The sequence below is a fragment of the Poecile atricapillus genome, chromosome 23 (genome assembly GCF_030490865.1).
Source record: "Poecile atricapillus isolate bPoeAtr1 chromosome 23, bPoeAtr1.hap1, whole genome shotgun sequence".
Taxonomy (NCBI): domain Eukaryota; kingdom Metazoa; phylum Chordata; class Aves; order Passeriformes; family Paridae; genus Poecile; species Poecile atricapillus.
The window spans coordinates 1,367,593-1,385,927 of record NC_081271.1 but is presented as its reverse complement, the minus strand read 5'-3'; the positions used below and the strand labels follow the sequence as shown (position 1 = coordinate 1,385,927).

Sequence of the window (18,335 nt, the reverse complement as noted above, 5' to 3'; positions counted from 1 at the left end):
GGCTGGAGATGGGAAGGCAGAGGGAGGAAAAGGCTGGAGGAGCCTCTGGAGCCGCGGATTCCTCCTGGTGAGTCCGCAGGTGAGCGGTGCCCAGCCCTGCCCCGGCAGCAGCGATAATTTGGGTGTGTTGGTGGCAACTGAGGGGGAAATAAATGAGGAGAGGCTTTGAGGCAGCGCCCAAATCCACCCACAAATGGTTGGGAGGAGGGGAGGAGCTGCTGGGTGCCCTGCAGGGGGAGAGGGGACTCAGGGCTGTGCCCCCCCAGGGTATCCCCACTCACACAGAGCCTGGCAGCTCAATCAAACCCTCCTAAATTCCATAAAAAATGGAGTTTTGGGTCAAAATAAACACAAGCTGAGCCAAGGCCTTTAAGGGAAGTTTGGTGGTAGAGGGAAGCGTGGCAGGGAGCTTGGCAGGTCAATCAAACCCTCCTGAATTCCATAAAAAATGGAGTTTTGGGTTCAAGATAAGCCCAAGCTGGTTGAGTCAAGGTTTTTAAAGTTCTGGTGGCAGGGAGGGGTCCCCAGCCTGGGAAGGGGCGACAGCTCCGAGTTTTTTCAGCCCCTCCAGAACAGGATCGGCCGTGACTCAGCCCCGGCTGCTTCAGTGGTGATGACACCGAGCATCCTCCCCATCCCCATCCCCATCCCCATCCCTGCCCCAAGATTCCAGCCCCGAGCTGATCCCTCACCCTCCTGCAAGGACAGAACGGCCAGGGAAGCTTCACCGGGAGCCACCCTTAATCCCCCACTTCCCAAAATTCCCATCAAATATTCCCAGGATTGGGGAGGGGAGATCCAGCAGGGTTTTAAACACCGGGCAGGACACGAGATTTCCACGCTGAGTCCCGAGGAGGAGGAGGAGGAGGAGGAGGAAGGGCAGGACACCCACAGCCTCTCCTGAGTCATTCCCAGCCGGAATTCCTGGAGTTTGGAGGGCCAGGAAGTTTTTTTGCTGGAGCTGGGTGACGCAGCCGGAAATCTGCAGTCACCCCCACAACATTCCCAGGGCGGGGTTTGGGCTGAAATCCCAAATCCCAAATCCCAAATCTCCTCCCTGAGCTCCCAGGAATGAGGCAGGCCGGGTTACAATGCTACATTTTTATTAAAGTAACAAAAAAAAGCACGGGGGGGGTCTGTACACTCCGGGTATAAAACGCTACTGTACATCAGGAACCAGCTGCTCCCTCCTCCAATTCCTCACAGAATTCCCACCATTTTCACCCAAAAAAAAAAAAAAAGGGAAAAAAAACAAAAAGGGGAAAAAAAGGAAAAAAAAAAAAGGGGGAAAAAAGGGAAAAAAAAAAAAAAAAAGCAGGTCCCGTTCAACAGTCCAGCTTGGTTAAAAATAAAAATAAAATATTAATAATGACAGAAACCCCCTCAAAGACACTGTCTCAAAATCCACATCACATCAGGCTTGGAGGCAAAAGGCAGCAAGAGCACGGGAATTCACAGCTTTTGTGTCACCAGCTACGAGAGAGAAGTGGATTCTACCCAAATTTGGTTGGTTTTGAGGCTTTAAAAAACAAAACAAAATAAAAAAGACACCTTGGAGACGAGGCTCCTCCACCCCCGGGGTGAGGAGAGCGAGGCTGTTTTGGTTCTGGGGTGTTCCTTTGGTGGGAAACTCCTGGAAAATTCCTCTGGGGAGAAGGAGGGAATAAAAGAATAAAACTTGGAGGCTGCTTTGATCCTGCCCGAATTCTGCTCCTCCTGGGGCAGCTCCCAGGGTGGGCTCTCCACATCAGGCAGCTTCAAGTGAGGAATCCCAACAAAAAAAGCAGAGATGACTTTTCCTGGAAAAGGAAATTTGCTTTTTTTTGGTCGTTGCCAGGCACTCCCCTGTGGGTGAGGTCACCTATTGCACAAGAAAAGCCCCCCCAGTGCTTCAGTTCCGCTTTGCTGACGTGAGAAATTCGAGTGAAAAGGGAAGTGATGCAAGCCCAGACTCTGCTCTGATCTCCTCAGGCACAAACAGCGACCTGACACTTAAAAAAGAATAAAGGATTTGAGGATCGAGGCTGATTTTCCAGTTCTGGACTTGATGGAGCTTGCAAAAAAAAAATAAAAAAATCTGAATTTTCCAAGTCAAGGCTGGGTTGCTGGGCTGGATTATTTAATGTATTAAAGCTGGGAGCTTCCTTCCTCTCCCACAGCACCCAGGATTTGGAAATATATTGCACAAATGTCTGAGAACTTGAACAACTCTGCCTTTGCCACGTCAGGAAAAGGGGAAGTTTCAGCTGAGAGGAAAATCCAGGAAGTTTTGCTACAACCGAGCACATCCACGCCCCAATCCTCCCCCAGGATCCCTGGGGAGCAGCAGGGGGTGGGAAAGAGGCAGTGGATGTGGGATATCCCAGGAAAGGCTCCTTCCCAGCAGGCTGGTGGAGTTCAGGGCCTTTAGCCCCTCTAAATTCGGGGTTTAAAGGCCAAATCCCCAAAAAAACAGCTGGGCAGAGCCTTTCTGAATGCTGGGAGCACACAGGAAAGGGGCAGAGCACAGGAGCAGGAATTAAACTGCACCAAAAGCTCTGTCCCAAAGAGATGGGACCCAAATCCCTTTCCCAAGGGGGCAGGGGAAGTGCTGGGGCTTCAAAAAGCAACATCAGGACCCCAAAACATCCCACAGAGAGCGGGGAGAGCCCCCCAAAAACTCCAGGTTTGAGGAGAAAAGGCAGCAAAAAGGGGGTGTCAGACACCGAGCTCGGCAGGACAAGGGACAGGGGACACGAGGCAGCCCTGGGGACACGGAGAGGTCACCAGGGCTGAGCCCCTCGGAGCAGCAATGTCCCCTCAGTGCCACCACGAGCCACCCTGGGGACACCACCAGGGCATCTCTGCCGAGCTCCACACCCCAGTGAGCCCATCCAGGGGGTGGGAGAGGGGCAGAGCACACCCAGGAGGGGCACCCTGGTGTCCCCAAGCTCAGCCAGCCCCGAGGTGACACCAAATCCCAGCACAGAGAGGTCAGGCCAGCAGCTCCAGCACCACTGGAGATGCAGGAACAGCCCTGGAAAGCAGGGTGGGGACGAGGTGACATCTCAGCCACTTCCCAGCCTGGCTTCACCCCCTCATCCCCCACTCCGAGATGCTCCAAGGTGAGCAAAGCCATCCCCAAAACTGCCATCCAACACTTCATTAGGTAGATCTCAGCTTCACAATAATAATAATAATAATTATTATTAAAAAAAAAAGAAAACTCACAAGCTTGCAACAGCTTTAGAAAAGGCACCTGGGGCGCCGCCTCGGCTCAGAGCGACACCCGATATTTTAATTTTGGATTTTCTGGAGGGTTTTTTTTAAAAAATATAAATAGCTCTTCATCTTAAAAATAGATCCTCAGCTTGAGGTATTACAGTAGCCTGTGTCTTGGCAGTGTAAGGACAAGGAGGAGATTTTTTTTTTTTTTGTTTTGTCGTGTTTTTTTGGGGTTTTGTTTGGTTTTTTTTTTGTTTTTTTAGCTGGAGACAGTCATGATGTAATTTTTGGAAGGGCTGGCACGGCCCAGCATCATCTGGTTCTTGCAGGTGAGCATCCCTCCGTAGGAGCTGGGGGGTTTGGTGGCCTCGTACAAAACGCAGATGGATCCGTCCTCTCCGATGCGATAGGAGACCTCGTAGGGATCCACCCAGAGCGTCAGCTCGCTGGGCAGGAGCTGGTAGAGCTGGGGGAGGCTCAGTCCGATCTGCCTCGCTGCCTTGCTGATGATGGGGTCCATCCTGTGGTTGATGCGGATGCAGCGGTAGCCGGAGCCTTTGAAGGGTTTTTCGGGGAACCAGTGGTGTTTGTAGTGCTCTGGGAGGGAATGGGGGACGGCATTGTTAGAGATTTTATATTTATAGATAAATATTTGTATTATATATATTATAATATATTATATTTATATATTATTATTTATATATTATTATTTATATATTATTATTTATAATATATATAATATATAATATAATATAATATATAATATAATAATATTATATTAAATATATAAATAAATATTAAAAATAATATTAAATATTGAGTTTTATTAATTTATTATATTAATAAAATTTTATTTTATTAATATAATTAAATTTTATTAAATTATATATATAATTAAATTTTATATATATAATATATATTATATATTATATATAATTAAATTTTATTAAATAATATTAAATATTATATATAAAATAATAATATAATAGATAATATAATATAATAGATAATATAATATAATAGATAATATAATATAATAGATAATATAATATATTATATTTATTTATTAGATATAAATAAAATATATTTTATTTATATATATTTATTTATATATAATATTATATATTTTATTTATATATAATATTATATAAAATATATAATATATATATTTTATAATATATTTTATATTGTTGGCTTTTTTCAAATATTAAAATGAATGTTATGTGGATAAGAATGAGAAATTTTTGTTGTGTTAATATGGTTTTCTTTATTTCTGTTATTGATGAAATTTAGAAATAAATTATTATATTTAATAATAAATATAATATTATTAATATATATTATGTATTATATATATTAATAATATATTAAGAATATACAGAATATAATATATATTATATAATATAATAAAATAAATAATATATTATATATTATTAATAATTAATTATATTAACAATTATAATTAATAATATTAATATAATATATCAATAATATATAATATAATGTATATAATATAATAAATAATATATATTATATATATTATATATATTATTATTAATACATTATTATACACTATTACAATAAAAGTGGTATATATATAATAATACATATATTTTAGGCCATGGCATAGTATTAAAATAAAAATTGCTTTTGTTTGTATAAACCAAAGACTGAGGGAAAAAAAAAAAATAGCTGGAGAACTCCTGCATTTGTAAAATATCTTATCCAGATGAAGACAGCAGTGAGCAGAACTCTGGGGGAGCGGGAATTTATTGCATTTCTGGTATCAGGGAATGTAAATCTCGATGGAACCAAGAGGATTGATCTATTGGGAAGGGGGCAAGAGAAAACTAAAGAGAAGAACCCCAAAGATCCACAGAAGAATGTCTGAATATGCGTGAGAATTTATGGATATGGATGAGAATTTATGGATATGAATGAGAATTTATGGATATGGATGAGAATTTATGGATATGGATGAGAATTTATGGATATGTAGCAGGGTTCTGTTTTTAAGGGACAATCCTTTGTCAGTGAGGTGAATGCAGAGACACCCGGCCATATCTGTATACTTTATTTTTTTTCTCCTAATTGTTTTTTTTATTAAACTTTTAAACTCTATAAAAATGATGTGAACCTCGTTTTTCACAGCAGTGAGCGGGGGGTAGCTCGGGAATGGATCTTTCCCGGGTGGGAAGTGGAGTTTAGGGCATTTAGCCACTATGGAATTTCAGGTTTAAAGGTGAAATCCTACCCAACGCCCTGTGGAGGGTTTGTCAGGAGATCAGTGGTGTCTGCAGGGCTCTGGGAGGGAACAGAAGCGAGCAGGGATATCCCTCAGGCAGATATCCCTCATTTGGGATTTAAACCCCACCAAATTTAGGGTTTAAAGGCCAAATCCCAACCACCGCCAGGGCAGAGCGTCCCTGAACGCCGGCAGCAGGAATTAAACCACACAAAAAGTTCTGTAGCGAGGAGATGGGACCCGAATCCCTCTCCCAGAGGGGATGGGGAGGTGCTGCCAGCCCTCATCCCGCTCCCGAGGCTGCTGGAACCGAGTGCATCCCAAAAATCCGCGGCAGGACAACGCCAGGGGCTGCCCGGGGCAGATACGGTATCGGACACCCCAAAGCTGCCCCACGGCACCCGAGCTCGGGAGAACTTTGGGGCTCCTTATCACAAAGCGGCCACCCCTCCCTGCGGCTGATAACAGCCCCGGGATGGGAGGGACCCCCCAAAAACCCGCCGGGGGGAGAGCCAGGCCCCGCTGGCACCGGGATGGAGCTCGGGATCACCCCTGGGGTCTGCAGGGCCACACTGAAGCTGCCAGGACCCCGCGGGGACACCCGGGGACACAAAGGGACAGACAGGGAGCTGGCACAGCCCCGAGGTGGGAGCGAGCCCGGGGGACACTGCGGAGCAGCGGGGGGACACCAAGGAGGGACAGCCGGAGGGGACACCAGGTCCTGGAAGGGACACGGGGAGCACCAAGGAGGGACACCAGGTCCCGGGAGTGATACTGGTGGGGACACCAGGTCCTGGAAGGGACACGGGGAGCACCAAGGAGGGACACCAGGTCCCGGGAGTGATACTGGTGGGGACACCAGGTCCTGGAAGGGACACGGGGAGCACCAAGGAGGGACACCAGGTCCCGGGAGTGATACTGGAGGGGACAGCAGGTCCTGGAAGGGACACGGGGAGCACCAAGGAGGGACACCAGGTCCCGGGAGTGATACTGGAGGGGACACCAGGTCCCGGGAGCGAAACGGGAGGGGACACCAGGTCCTGGAAGGGGCACGGAGGGTAACAAGGAGGGACACCAGGTCCCATGAGCGACACGGGAGAGGACACCAGGTCCCGGGAGCGACACTGTTGGGAACAGCAGGTCCTATAAGGGACACGGAGGGCACTCGGGAGGGACACCAGGTCCCATGAGCGACACGGGAGGGGACAGCACGTCCTGGAAGGGACACGGAGGGCACTCGGGAGGGACACCAGGTCCCGGGATCAAGACGGGAGCGACACCAGGTCCTCGGACCAACAGCGAGGGACACTTGAGAGGGACAGCAGGTCCTGGAAGGAGCACAGAGGGCATCTGAAAGGACACCAGGTCCTCGGATCACCATGGGGGGCACTCGAAGGGACACCAGGTCCTGGAAGGCACACGGGGGGCACTCGGGAGGGACACCAGGTCCTGGAAGGCACACTGGGGGCACTCGGGAGGGACACCAGGTCCTGGAAGGCACACGGGGGGCACTCGGGAGGGACACCAGTGGGCGCCTGGTCCCGAGGGCTACAAGAAGAGTCCGGCCACCAGCGGGCTCCTGTCGCCACGCTTCTCCTCGCCCAAAGCTCACCTGTGAGCGCCTCCCGCAGCGCCCCGCTGAAGACCTGTAGCTGCTGCTCGCTGACGCAGCCCCGCGTCCGCAGCAGGCCGGACACGAAGCCCACGGCGGCGGCGATCTCGGGCACCATGTCGGCCCGGGGGCCGCGGCGGTGGCTGTGGCGGTGGCTCATCCCGGCGGGGACGGGGGGACACCCGCGACCTCTCGGCGGCTCCGCGGCGCTCGCTCTGCGCCCCCGCCTGCGCGCACGCTTTATATGGAGCGGATGGGAGTGACGTCACGGCGCGGCCGCCGCCTTCCATTGGCTGGGCCGTATGCAAATGAGGGAATGCAAATGAGGGAATGCTAATAGCGGCTGAGCTCAGCGCGGTGACGTCACAGCGCGCGCGCGGGGGGGGGGCGGTTACCGGGGGAGGTTCGGGGTGACCTGGGGGGGGACAGGGACAGATGGACACAGGGACAGGGACATGGGGACACAGGGACAGGGGGACACAGGGACAGATGGACACAGGGACAGGGACATGGGGACACAGGGACATGGGGACACAGGGACAGGGACAGATGGACACAGGGACAGGGGGACACAGGGACAGGGGGACACAGGGACAGATGGACACAGGGACATGGAGACACAGGGACAGGGACATGGGGACACAGGGACAGGGGGACAGGGACAGATGGACACAGGGACAGGGGGACACAGGGACAGGGACATGGGGACACAGGGACAGATGGACACAGGGACAGATGGACACAGGGACAGGAGGACAGGGACAGGGGGACAGGGACAGATGGACACAGGGACATGGAGACACAGGGACAGGGGGACAGGGACAGATGGACACAGGGACATGGAGACACAGGGACAGGGGGACAGGGACAGATGGACACAGGGACATGGAGACAGGGACAGGGACATGAAGACACAGGGACAGGGGGACAGGGACAGATGGACACCGGGACAGGGACACCTCTCACCATCCCAGGCTGCTCCAGCCTGGCCTTGGGCACTGCCAGGGATCCAGAGGCAGCCACAGCTTCTCTGGGAATTCCATCCCAGCCCCTCCCCACCCTCACAGGGGGGAATTCCTGCCCCTTATCCAACCTGAACTTTCCCTCTTTCAGTTTGAAGCCATTGCCCCTTGTCCTGTCACTCCATCCCTCGTCCCAAGTCCCTCCCCAGCTCTCCTGGAAGAGGATCCAAGCTCTCCCATCCAGATCAGCCCTTTGCCACCCCCCTGGAATCCCCCCGCACAGGGGGCTCTTCCCACCAGTGTTTCCATCCCCAAATGTCCCTCCTCCAGACACAGCCCCGGATCCGTCCGTGTCCCTCAGGCAAGGCCAGTCCCTTGGCAGAGATCCCTGGAGAAGGGAGAACCTTCCAAGAGTGTCACACAAGAGGGGTGACAGTGGCACAGCCACCCTGCCTGGGCAGCGCTGGAGGTCAGGGCTGGCACCTCCCAGCCAAAATCCAGGCTGGAGGAAGAGCGGGATGCAGGAGGAGGACGTGTCCCCACCCCGGGGAATCAGGGAGGACAAGCCAAGGCAAGCAGGGATGGAGCAGAACACGGAGTCTCCAGGTGCTTCCAGCCAGCCCAGCGGGAGGGAGAGGAGAAGCCCTGATGCTGTGGGAGATGAAGGAGCACCTGGAAGCCACCACAAGCCCGGAGCTGGCCCAGCTGGCCCTGCCACGCTGCCCAGAGAGCTCCTGCTGAAACTGGCCCCGAGCTAAAGAGCAGTGGGAGGCCGAACTCTTCGCTTTGATCAAGCATGAGAGAGTTCCTATCAGCGCAGGACGGGATCCTGGATGAATATTCCCGGGCAGAGCACCGGGATTGTTCCAAGCCATCGCCTGGCAGCCTCCTCCAGCACCGGGGGAGGACCTAAAGCCACAGCTCTGCTCTGATCCCCAGGAAAACGCCCTCTCCTCCCGTGGCTGGGGCCTCATTTGGCATCTCCACAAGCGCTGGGAGCAGCTGGAATGAGCCAGGGCAGGGAAGGAGCTCCGGAGCTTTGGTTGCCCGCGGAGCTGCCCCGTGGCCGTTCCCACAGAGCTGCTCCCGGTGCTGGCGCAGCATTCCCGGAGCAGGAGGAGCTGGGGCTGCTGGCACAGGACCTGCCAGCACATCCCACCTCTCTGGGGCTCCTCCCGAGCCCCTCGGGGTCCTGTCCCACCGGGAAATGATCCTGGAATTGCTGACCCCTGGGGTCCTGTCCCATGGGAAATGATCACGGACTTGCCCAGCGAGGGGCGGCATCGCCCACTCCTACCCCCAAAAGTGGGGATGGCATTGAGGTTTTCCAGCACCTCCTTCTCCAGGTCTCAAATTCCCAATGATTCCCAGGATTCTGGGGTCTAATAGGATTTTTTGAGGCTTTTTGCTGGCAGCCTGCAGCTGGTTTTATTCCCACGCTGCACTCGGGATTTCACGTGTTAACAACCCCCACCAAGGGCTGTGCAGACCCTGGAACAGGAATTGGGAATGAGACAGGAATCAGGGGAAGGAAAATGGCTCTGGAAAAGGGGAATTCAACAGCTCCAGCCCAAGCAGGGCTCTGCACTGACCCCATTTCATGCCCTGGGCAGCTCTGAAGCGCAGCAGGCCCAGGGCAGGGTCAGGTTTGCGAGGAGACGCAGCCGAGGGGTCCCCAAATCCTCCCCATCTGCTGCCCCATTCATCCCCAGAGCAGAAGAAATCAGGCAAATCTCTTGCCACAAACCAGATTTGCCTTTGTAAGCCTTGAAATAAACCCAAGGATTAAAGTCTAAGGACTTCTTTTCTTTTTTTTAATTTTTTTTTTTCTTCCCAAGTCAGCACCACACATGAAAGAGGCCTGGGAGCCCAGCGTGCTGCAGGGGGAGGGGGTTGGATATTCCAGAGGCCCCTGGAAGAGGCTGGATAAACATCCAGCGTGTCCATGCAAGGCTCCAGAGCTTTGAACACACCTGTGCTGCCGTGCTTGGGGCGTGTGGATCAGCGGGAAAAATGGGAACACAGCAAATCCACCCCGGTGGGGAACATCCCTGAGCAAAAACAGCTGGAAAAACCGAATTAAAAAGTGACCCCATGAGTTTTGGTTTTGACTGAGCTGAGCTTGGCCATCCCAGCTGGGAGCAGGGCTGGTTTCTGCCAGCCTAAGGAATATCGGGATGGAATCCTCCAGCCCTGAGTCACTGGATTGGTGCAGCAGGACTCCTGCAGCCTGGCCTAGAATAGCTCTAATAACCAGGGCTATTAATTGGCCATTAGGGGCTAACTGTGCTCATTAGGCGCTGATGAGGATGAGCCAGCCTGACCCAGCAGGTTCCCCTGGTCCCCCCAGGATGGGGGAAATGGTGGCACCATTCCCCAAATTCACAACTCCCATTTGATTTATTCCTGGTCGCCCCCTTCGCTCCCCATTCCCAGCGTGTTCATCTGCTGGGATGTGGCTCCCAAATCAGCTTGGCCCCGTTAAACCCTTCCAATAGGAGATTTCCTGTGCAGCTCAAGGCCCTCTAAGCGGGTTATGCGTCCCTAATTTCTGGCCCTGGGGTTTTTCAGGCAGAGCTTGAGGCTTAGAGCAGCCTTTCAAAGCACTCGGAGGAGTTACAGAGCAAAGAAACCATCAGAAAATAAAATTCGGTTTAAAAAGAGAACTGAGTTTGAGGCTGTTCTGGCTGGGTTGGTTTTCCACCCTGCATTTAGCTGAGAGCATTTCGATTTCAATTTTAAAAAAAAAACAACCAAACAAAAAACCAACCCAAACTCAATAAATTTCTGCCCAGGGATTGGCCAGGCTGGGGCTGGAACTGGTCTGACAGGAACCAGGAGTTCAGATAACCAAACCCTCCTGTTTATCCAAATGAGGCTCCAAACCAGTCGAGCTGGAAATTTAACAATTAAAAAAAAAAAAAAAAAAAAAAAGGAACATTTGGCATTCAATCAAGGGTTAAAACCCGAGCTGCTCACAGGGACTGAGGCTTTGCAAGTCAGCAGCTCGGGGTGTTTTATGTTCACCTAAGAGGCAGCAGTTCCCACGCCACACTTGGACTCACTGTGGGGTTTTTTTGGGGTGACGACACCCTGAAGTCTGCAGTTTATAGGGCACGAGGCACCAAAACCCCAATTCCAATCTGTCCTGGAGACCCAGCAGAGCCAACTGCCCATTGGCTCTGTCCCAGGCAGGAAAACAACCCCAGAATTAAGAATTAACATCCAAATCCTGCTCATCAGCCACGTCGCTGAATCAGCTCCCCCAGCCGGGTCCCTGTGATATGTGGAATAAAAAGGAACTCTATAACTCACAGAATAATTCATTTATTCAGCACTGAGGTTCATGGGGATATCTCTTCTAAAGGCATGCACAATTTTTAGGTTTGATTTTTTCTTTTTATCTTTTACAAACTAGAGTTACACAATACTCTTAATACATATTAATTTCTTAACCTTGCTCATCTTCATATTACAATTAGCTCTATGCCCTTTTCAGTCTTTTGACCACTTTTTGGGACTTTAAATCTTTTCTTTTGGGTTTAGGGTCTGAGGAATCTCCTTTATCTTGTGGTGCTTTTGTCTTTGCATCTTGTTTGTGTATTTTAGCTCTTTATCTTATTTTGCAGTTTGACTCTTTTCTTGTTTTTGTGGATCTGGGTGTCAGGGTATTTTTTAATTAAGCATTTCTTTATGTTTATTCCTTAATTCTTAATTTCTTTGTTTCACCTGCAGCCACCCCAAGCTTTGGGAAGGATTTGAAGGTTATTTTGGCCAATTTAAACTTCTCGAAGTTTAGAGGGAGGGAAAAAAAAAAATCGCTGGGAACTGTCGAGAGCTGAAAAAATAATGGATGTATTGGCCTGGTTTAAATCTCATTCTGTGGCTGTGGCAGAGGAGGGACAGACAAATGTGTGGACAGTGGCAGCAGCCACCTGCTTGGTGACACCAGTTAAGCACAATCAGTGGGAATTTAAGGGGAAAAAAGCCCAGGGGTAAAGCGGGTTTAAGATGTTTAATCCCAGCTGTAATTGGTAACCCGGGTGTGACCCCAGGAACGGGCTCGGTAAACAACAAGGCAGGGTTTAAAGCCCAGCCTACACTTTAGGCCTTTCAAAATGGGGTTGTGAAATGAGGGAACCGTGTGAAATTGGGGGAGAAGGCGGGACAGGGACACCGTGTCCCCCAGCACGTCTGGTTCCCGGCATCCCAGGGAATTCCAGGGCTTTATCAGCCCCCAGCTCTGCTCCTCCACCCTGCTTTTGGAGGCTTTTGGCAGCCCCACGCTTGGTTTGTCGCCTGTAAATCCTCCTGGGGACCTGGGGATGTGTGGACAGGACATGCCAGGACACATTTGGGGCATGTCCAGGCAGCTTCCCTCATCCTATAAAGGAGCTTTAAATATTCCCCTGGGCTCCCGGCTGGATTTGTGTGGCTGGGGGCTGGATTTCCACACAGCATTTCCACACAGGAGATTTGGGACTGCAAAAAATCCCTCCCTCTGCTCCAATTCCCTTCCTCTGTGCCCCGTTCCCTCCTCTCCGACCCACTGCCAATGTTCCATCTGTTCTGGAGTATTTTGGGAAGCAAACATCGCTTTTTCTGCACCCTCCCGAGGCCTCTGGGTTTTGTTTTCCGCCGCTGCTGAACTCTCAGGGCGCTCACGGGGGTTTCTGCGCGGCCTCAGCTTCCTGCTGACGTCGTGTTGGGCAAGAAGAATTGGGTGAGATCTCGACATTTTTGGAGAGGAAACCTCGGCCTTGCGTTCCTCCCGAAGCTGCCTCGGTGGGGAAGGTGTGGAGATGAGCTCAGAGATGGTTTCCTGTTCTTTTGAGCTGGGTTTCTTGCTCGTTTTCCACATCCTCCCTTGCCAGCGCCTCCACCCAGCCCTGTCCTTGGCACAGGGGACAGAGGGGACACCGAGCAGAGGTGTTTGCACAGCCAGCTCCAGGGAAAGCTGGCAGCTGGGAAACCTGGAGCAGCCCTGTTGGTTTAGGAGATAAAAGCGCTCCCAAGCCCTGGGAACAGAGCAGGGATGGAGGTGAGACGTGCCCTGGCTCTGCCCCACCCCAAACCCCGTGGCCTCGACGATAAAATCTCCCCCAGCCCAGGGTAAACAGCACGTGGGGGCACAGCTGGGCACAGGCAAATTGCCCCTCGGTAATTCCTCCTTATCGGGGTGTGGCTGCCCAGCCAGGCCTTGCTCTTTCCCCTCTGGAAACTCCTGGGATAAACACGGACTCCAGTCAAAACAGCCGCTCCCTCCCGCGCTCACCTGGGGACAGGTGAAGCCACCGCTGGGAGTGACACGAAGCCCGAGACAGGGACAGGAATCCGTGAGGAATTCGGGGCCAACGCGGGTTCAGAATGGAGAAAAGCGAGCCTGGGAGACGCCAAGTCCTGTTTGAAGCCAAAGAAACAATCAGGATGCAGAGCTGGTGGAATGAGAGAGCAAGATTCCTCTGTCTCCCTGAGTTTTTCAGGTCAAACCTCCCTCCTTGGGTTTATCTCACACCTTTCCTTCTAAGGCAGGCTGGAGGGGTGGATTGAAGGATTTCTCCCTTCCCTGCTGACACACAGCTATGAAAAAGGGATTTTTCTTTTCTTAGAAATGAGAAGTTAAAAAAAAAAAAGAAAATAAAAACGAAAAAAAAACCCCAAACCTCTTCGGCCAAAACCACAAGATGGGAATTTATTTTTATTTTTTTTTTTATTTTAAGGTGCTGAGAATGTGCCTGAGCTGCCAAAGTGCAGCTCAGCCAGGCTGGGAAGAGCTGCCAAGGCAGCACATTGCCCGAAATCTGCATTTCTCTGCCCGTTTCTTTGCTTGGGGAGCACGAAGAGAGGGGAACGTGTGGTGCAGCTCCATGGAAACCCCAATCCCCGGCACAAAAACAAGGCCAAGAGCACCAAAGCCTCTGTGGCTGCAGCAGCTGGGAAGGGAATTTCCTGACCCTGCTCAGAGCCGCCGGCTGGGCTTGAATGTGTTTTTTAAAAGGTTGTGAAAAGCAGTTTATTCTCCCTGTTTTGGAGGGGGAGAGCGGGAGACGGGCACCGATTAAAGGGGGTTTGATTGGGGCAGCACAAAGCTGAGCTGCTCCACAGGTCTGGGGGGTTTTGTGGGATCCACAGTGTCCATATGGGATTTTTTTGGGATGTTCTGTGCTTTCCCACAAGGCTGAAGGGATCAAGGCAGTCCCAGGTGTAGCAGGTGCTGATAAGAAGGCTCCAGATTCCAGATTTGGGCCAGTTCATGGCAAACTGACCTATCCAGGGCTGATTCCAGACCTCATTCCCTCCCCAGGTTCAGGATCTGTCCAGATGGATCCACCTTCCCCTTCTCTCCCTGCCCACCAGCTCCTTCCTTACTCCACTTTATTTTCTTCATGCATTTATTTAATTTTATTTAATGCACCCGTTCCCTGTCCATCCCTCTTTCCCAAATTCCTTTATACAATATTTTTAGTGCTGGAGCAGCTCCTCAGGAAGGATTTTTTATGTGGTTCAGCTCAGAGCTGGGCCTGGGTTTGGTATTTGGGATATCTGGAATGGCTTTTTCTTATTGTTTGGGACACTCTTCACTATTTCATCTTTTATTTAAAATAAATAAAATAAATTAATTAATTAGATAAATAACATGAAATAACATCAACCCAAATGCACTTTGCAAATTGAATAATAAGAGAAGCCCCATTTCAGCCTGGCCAGCCCAGAAACTTCTTTTTCCTGGGTCTGTGACACTTCCCCATGCAAAGCCACCCCTCAGCTCAGTTTTTCCCTTTGCCTAAATATTCTGGGATTGCATATGGAAGGTGTTGTGGGGCTGAGCAGCAGCAGGATTGTGCAAGGAACGGTTTTATCTGATTCCAAAATGAAGAGTGGAGGCCCAAAGCTCTGCCCAAGCCACCCCCTCCAAATCCAGGGTAGACTTTTCTCCTGGGGACGGTCCATGGGAGGGAAGGGACACTGGGAGAAGCTCCTGGGAGATCTTCTCAGGCTACACCCACAAATCCTGAAAGAGGCCACGGCTTCCCAGGGCTCCCCGGCCCTGCAAGCAGCAATTAGGGCACAAAGGGAGCCCGGCTGAAGCTGGGAAACACCCAGGCCCAGCTTAAATCCGGGTGGTGCCTCTTCCCAAGCTGATCCCTGCTCCAGGAGATCCCTCCTGGCTTCCTCTGCGGGCTTGCTCCAGGCTCTTCCCAGGGATTCCTCGCCCTTCCCTGGCAAAGCTGGAGGGTTGGGTTTGTTGGGCAGGAACCACATGGATTCACCTTCCTGAGCTTTGGAAAACTCCTTGGAGAAATCCACAGCTCCACCATGTCCTCCCAAAGCTGCTCTGCTGGGAATTCTGAGAGCTGGATGAGCACCGGAGCAAGGACAGGCTGAGCATCACCCTCCAAATGTTTCTGTTTATCTTAAAGACCCTGAGGAGGAAGCTGATGTGGTTTTCTCCCCAAAATCCCACAGGAAAGTTCTGTCACTCAAGAAAATCCGTGAGGCTGGAGCGGGAATGTGGCCTTGGAGCTGGAGCTGGGTGTGAGCAGCCAGGGAGGGAGTTGGGAAGTTGTTAAAGGAGGTGTCATTTACCCAAAAATCTGGGGTTGGATCACATTTGGAGCCCAAATTTCGGGTCAGAGCCACAGGGATCCCTCCCAGGAGCAGCACGTCCACTCCCTGTTGGATTTCAGTGTTCCCAAGGCTTTGGCAGAGGCTCTGGGGGCATTTTTTCCATCCCAAGATGTGCAGCCAGGCTGAAATCCCTTATCCCAGTGACAATCCTCTCATTTTCCTTGGAAAACTCGCTCCACGGGGCTGCTCCAGCTCCATGGCTGCTGAAACACAGCGATCCTCATTTTCCTGGGGCATTTGGAGTTTCACTTCCTACTCTGGAAGCACCTGGGGACTCAGGAAGCTGGAAAAGTGAAATTTTGAGGAGGAGAAGGAGTTGGGAACGTGAGGCCTGGAAAGAGGCTGAGCCTGGCAAGGTCAAACATTGCACAAGAGGAGAAGGGAGGGGGAAATCCATTTTCCCTGGAGCAACAAACCATGGGAAAGCACAGCCCAGGCCTGTTTCCCTCTGATCCCTGCTGAGGAGCTGTTCCCAGTTGGGATCAGGGATGCTGGAGATGGGAATGGCCCAGAGGAGGAAGGAAAATCCCCCATAAATCCCCCGTAAAGTGCTCCAAGGCTCTCCCCTCCCTCCCCAGGATAACCAGATCGGCCTCACGGCCGTGCCCTTGGAACCTGCGGAGGCTGGAAGAGTAAACAGAGCTTAAAAGGGTCTCAGATTCCAACCTCCCACTCCCTCCTCCTCCTCCTCTTCCTCAGGAGAGCTCCTCAGCCGCTCGCTCAAGGCCCGAGGCAAACGAAGGCCTCAGGAGCAGAAAAAACAGCTAAAAATATCTCCCACCCCCTCACCCTGCCGGATCCAGAGCCCAGGAGGGTTTTCCTTGGCCTCTGGCCACGTTTGTCAGCCATAAATGGGATTGTTTTTATTATTTTTTTTATTATTTTTTTCCCCCTCTTTCCGACAAGGCCTCGCTGTGCTCCAAGAGCTCTGCTCCATCAGGAATTCCAGCTCCGAGCTCCCCAAATCTTGCCCCGTTCGAGGCTTTTCTTGCCCCACTGTGAGGGGTGAGGCTCGAATTCAGGGAAGGTTGTGGCTGAGGAAAAAAAGTTGGGAATGGGAATTGCTCCTGCAATTCCACAGGAAGGCCTGAAATGCAGGAGTCAGCTGAGGGAAGAAGGGAATAAGGAATAATCCCAAATTTCCCTTTGGGCTGGTGATGTTTTGGAGTAGAGGAGAGGGTAGAGTAAAAAACAGAGGGATTTTAAGGATTTTTGAAGCCATGAAATTCCCTGATTTTCCCTGGATGTGGAGCAGAGGGTGATGCTCAGAACTCCCTCAGCCCAGGGCTGAGTCCCCCTGCTCCAAGCACAGCCAGAAAGGCTTTTCCTCCCTCCTGATGGAATTTTTCCCAATCCAGCCTGGGGATTTTGCCCTTCCCAGTGCTCAGGTGACTCTGGATCAGGTGCTGACGTTCAGTGACAGCCAGAGGAGAGCTCAGATTTCTCTGGGTGAGGCCGGAGCTGCTCCAGATTTAGAGCTGGGATCAGGATCTGAGTGGTCCCAGGAATTTTGCTGCTGAGCCGAGGTCACTCCTCAGGCAGGGAAGGGACAAAATGCCTTGGAGGAACCTGGAAAAGGCTGGGAAAAACTTTTTTCCGAGGTTTTTTTGGAGCTGCCTTTTGTCTCCCAAGAGCAGGATCTGCAGAGCTGGCAGATCCTTCTGCTGCAAACAAAACACATCAGGGAGGTTTTTCACATTTTTTTGGGGAAGGTTTCTCAGGGGAAGGCTGGAATTTCTCACCCAAAGTGAGGGAAGGAGAACAAAATGATCCTCAGATTGTTCCCTGTGGGGTGACAGCTCTGAGCCCATTTCTTCTCTAGCGTGTCCCACCTGAGCCTGGATCTTTCCTACTCATTCCTCAGGTTTAATTTGCCTCAGAGCTGAAACAAGAGAAAATTCCTTTATTTTTTTAGTAAGAAAGAAAGGAAAAACTGGAAAATTGGAGTTGTTCTCCTCCAGTTCTATCCCAACAGCAGCAGCACAACAACGTCCACTTCAAAGGTGTCACCTGAGCCACACCTGAGCTGAGACCTCAAGCAGGAAAATCATCAGCAGGGCCACCTTGGGCTCTCAAAATGCCCCTGGGGATGCTAAAAATTGCCCCCAATTACTCTGTGGGCTGCTAAAATTCAGCATAATTGCCTTAATTACACCTAATGGCACTTGGGCTATGCAAAGAAAGGCAGCACACGTGGGATAAAAAAGGCTCTGACCACATCTGGCCCAAGGTGAGAAGCTCCTGCTGGCCCCACTCGGCCTCCTGCTCCTTCCCCTGCCCAGCAGGTTCCCAGCTCCCAGATAAAATGAAAGCCCTGGGTGTGATCCTCACTTTTGGGTCTCTCCAGGTTGGGATAAAGGGATTTTCCAGCCAGGCAGCGTCTCCCAGTGTCCCTGTCCTTCAGCTGGGGCTGTCCCAGCTCAGCCAACTCCACCTCCTGGCTCTCTAATCTAAATTTTCCCTGCTGATTTCTTTCTTTTCCACTGATTTCTTTATTTACTTCTGATTTATTCATTTTTAAGAGCAGGGCCTGCCTTATCTCCCTGCCACCCACATGAAAGGAGGGACTTTGCAGCCAGGTCAGGGCGTGTGTGCAGGGAAAGGTGTTTCACTGTGGATTTGGGGTTTTCCCAGGAGCTGAGGAGGAGTCAGGTGGGGATTTGTCTGGCTTAGAGGCTTGTTG

At 51.0% G+C, this 18,335-nt stretch overlaps 2 protein-coding genes across 3 annotated transcripts; one reads left to right on the top strand and one right to left on the bottom strand.

Annotated features, from left to right (window-relative positions):
- Positions 1–1,360: 1,360 nt before the first annotated feature.
- BTG2 (BTG anti-proliferation factor 2) lies at positions 1,361–7,299 on the bottom strand. Its single transcript, XM_058856003.1, has 2 exons — positions 7,062–7,299; positions 1,361–3,801 (listed from the first exon to the last, which is right to left on the bottom strand). The coding sequence occupies exons 1-2, from the start codon at positions 7,219–7,221 to the stop codon at positions 3,464–3,466; spliced, it is 498 nt and encodes a 165-aa protein (XP_058711986.1). The 5' UTR covers positions 7,222–7,299; the 3' UTR covers positions 1,361–3,463.
- On the top strand, positions 4,799–7,068 carry LOC131587771 (uncharacterized). 2 transcript variants are annotated; one of them, XM_058856002.1, is made up of 2 exons: positions 4,799–6,895; positions 6,978–7,068. In XM_058856002.1, the coding sequence occupies exon 1, from the start codon at positions 5,683–5,685 to the stop codon at positions 6,637–6,639; it is 957 nt and encodes a 318-aa protein (XP_058711985.1). In that variant the 5' UTR covers positions 4,799–5,682; the 3' UTR covers positions 6,640–6,895; positions 6,978–7,068. The 2 variants fall into 2 exon arrangements, with proteins under 2 accessions (XP_058711985.1, XP_058711984.1); XM_058856001.1 differs by having other exon boundaries at positions 6,937–7,048.
- Positions 7,300–18,335: the final 11,036 nt, after the last annotated feature.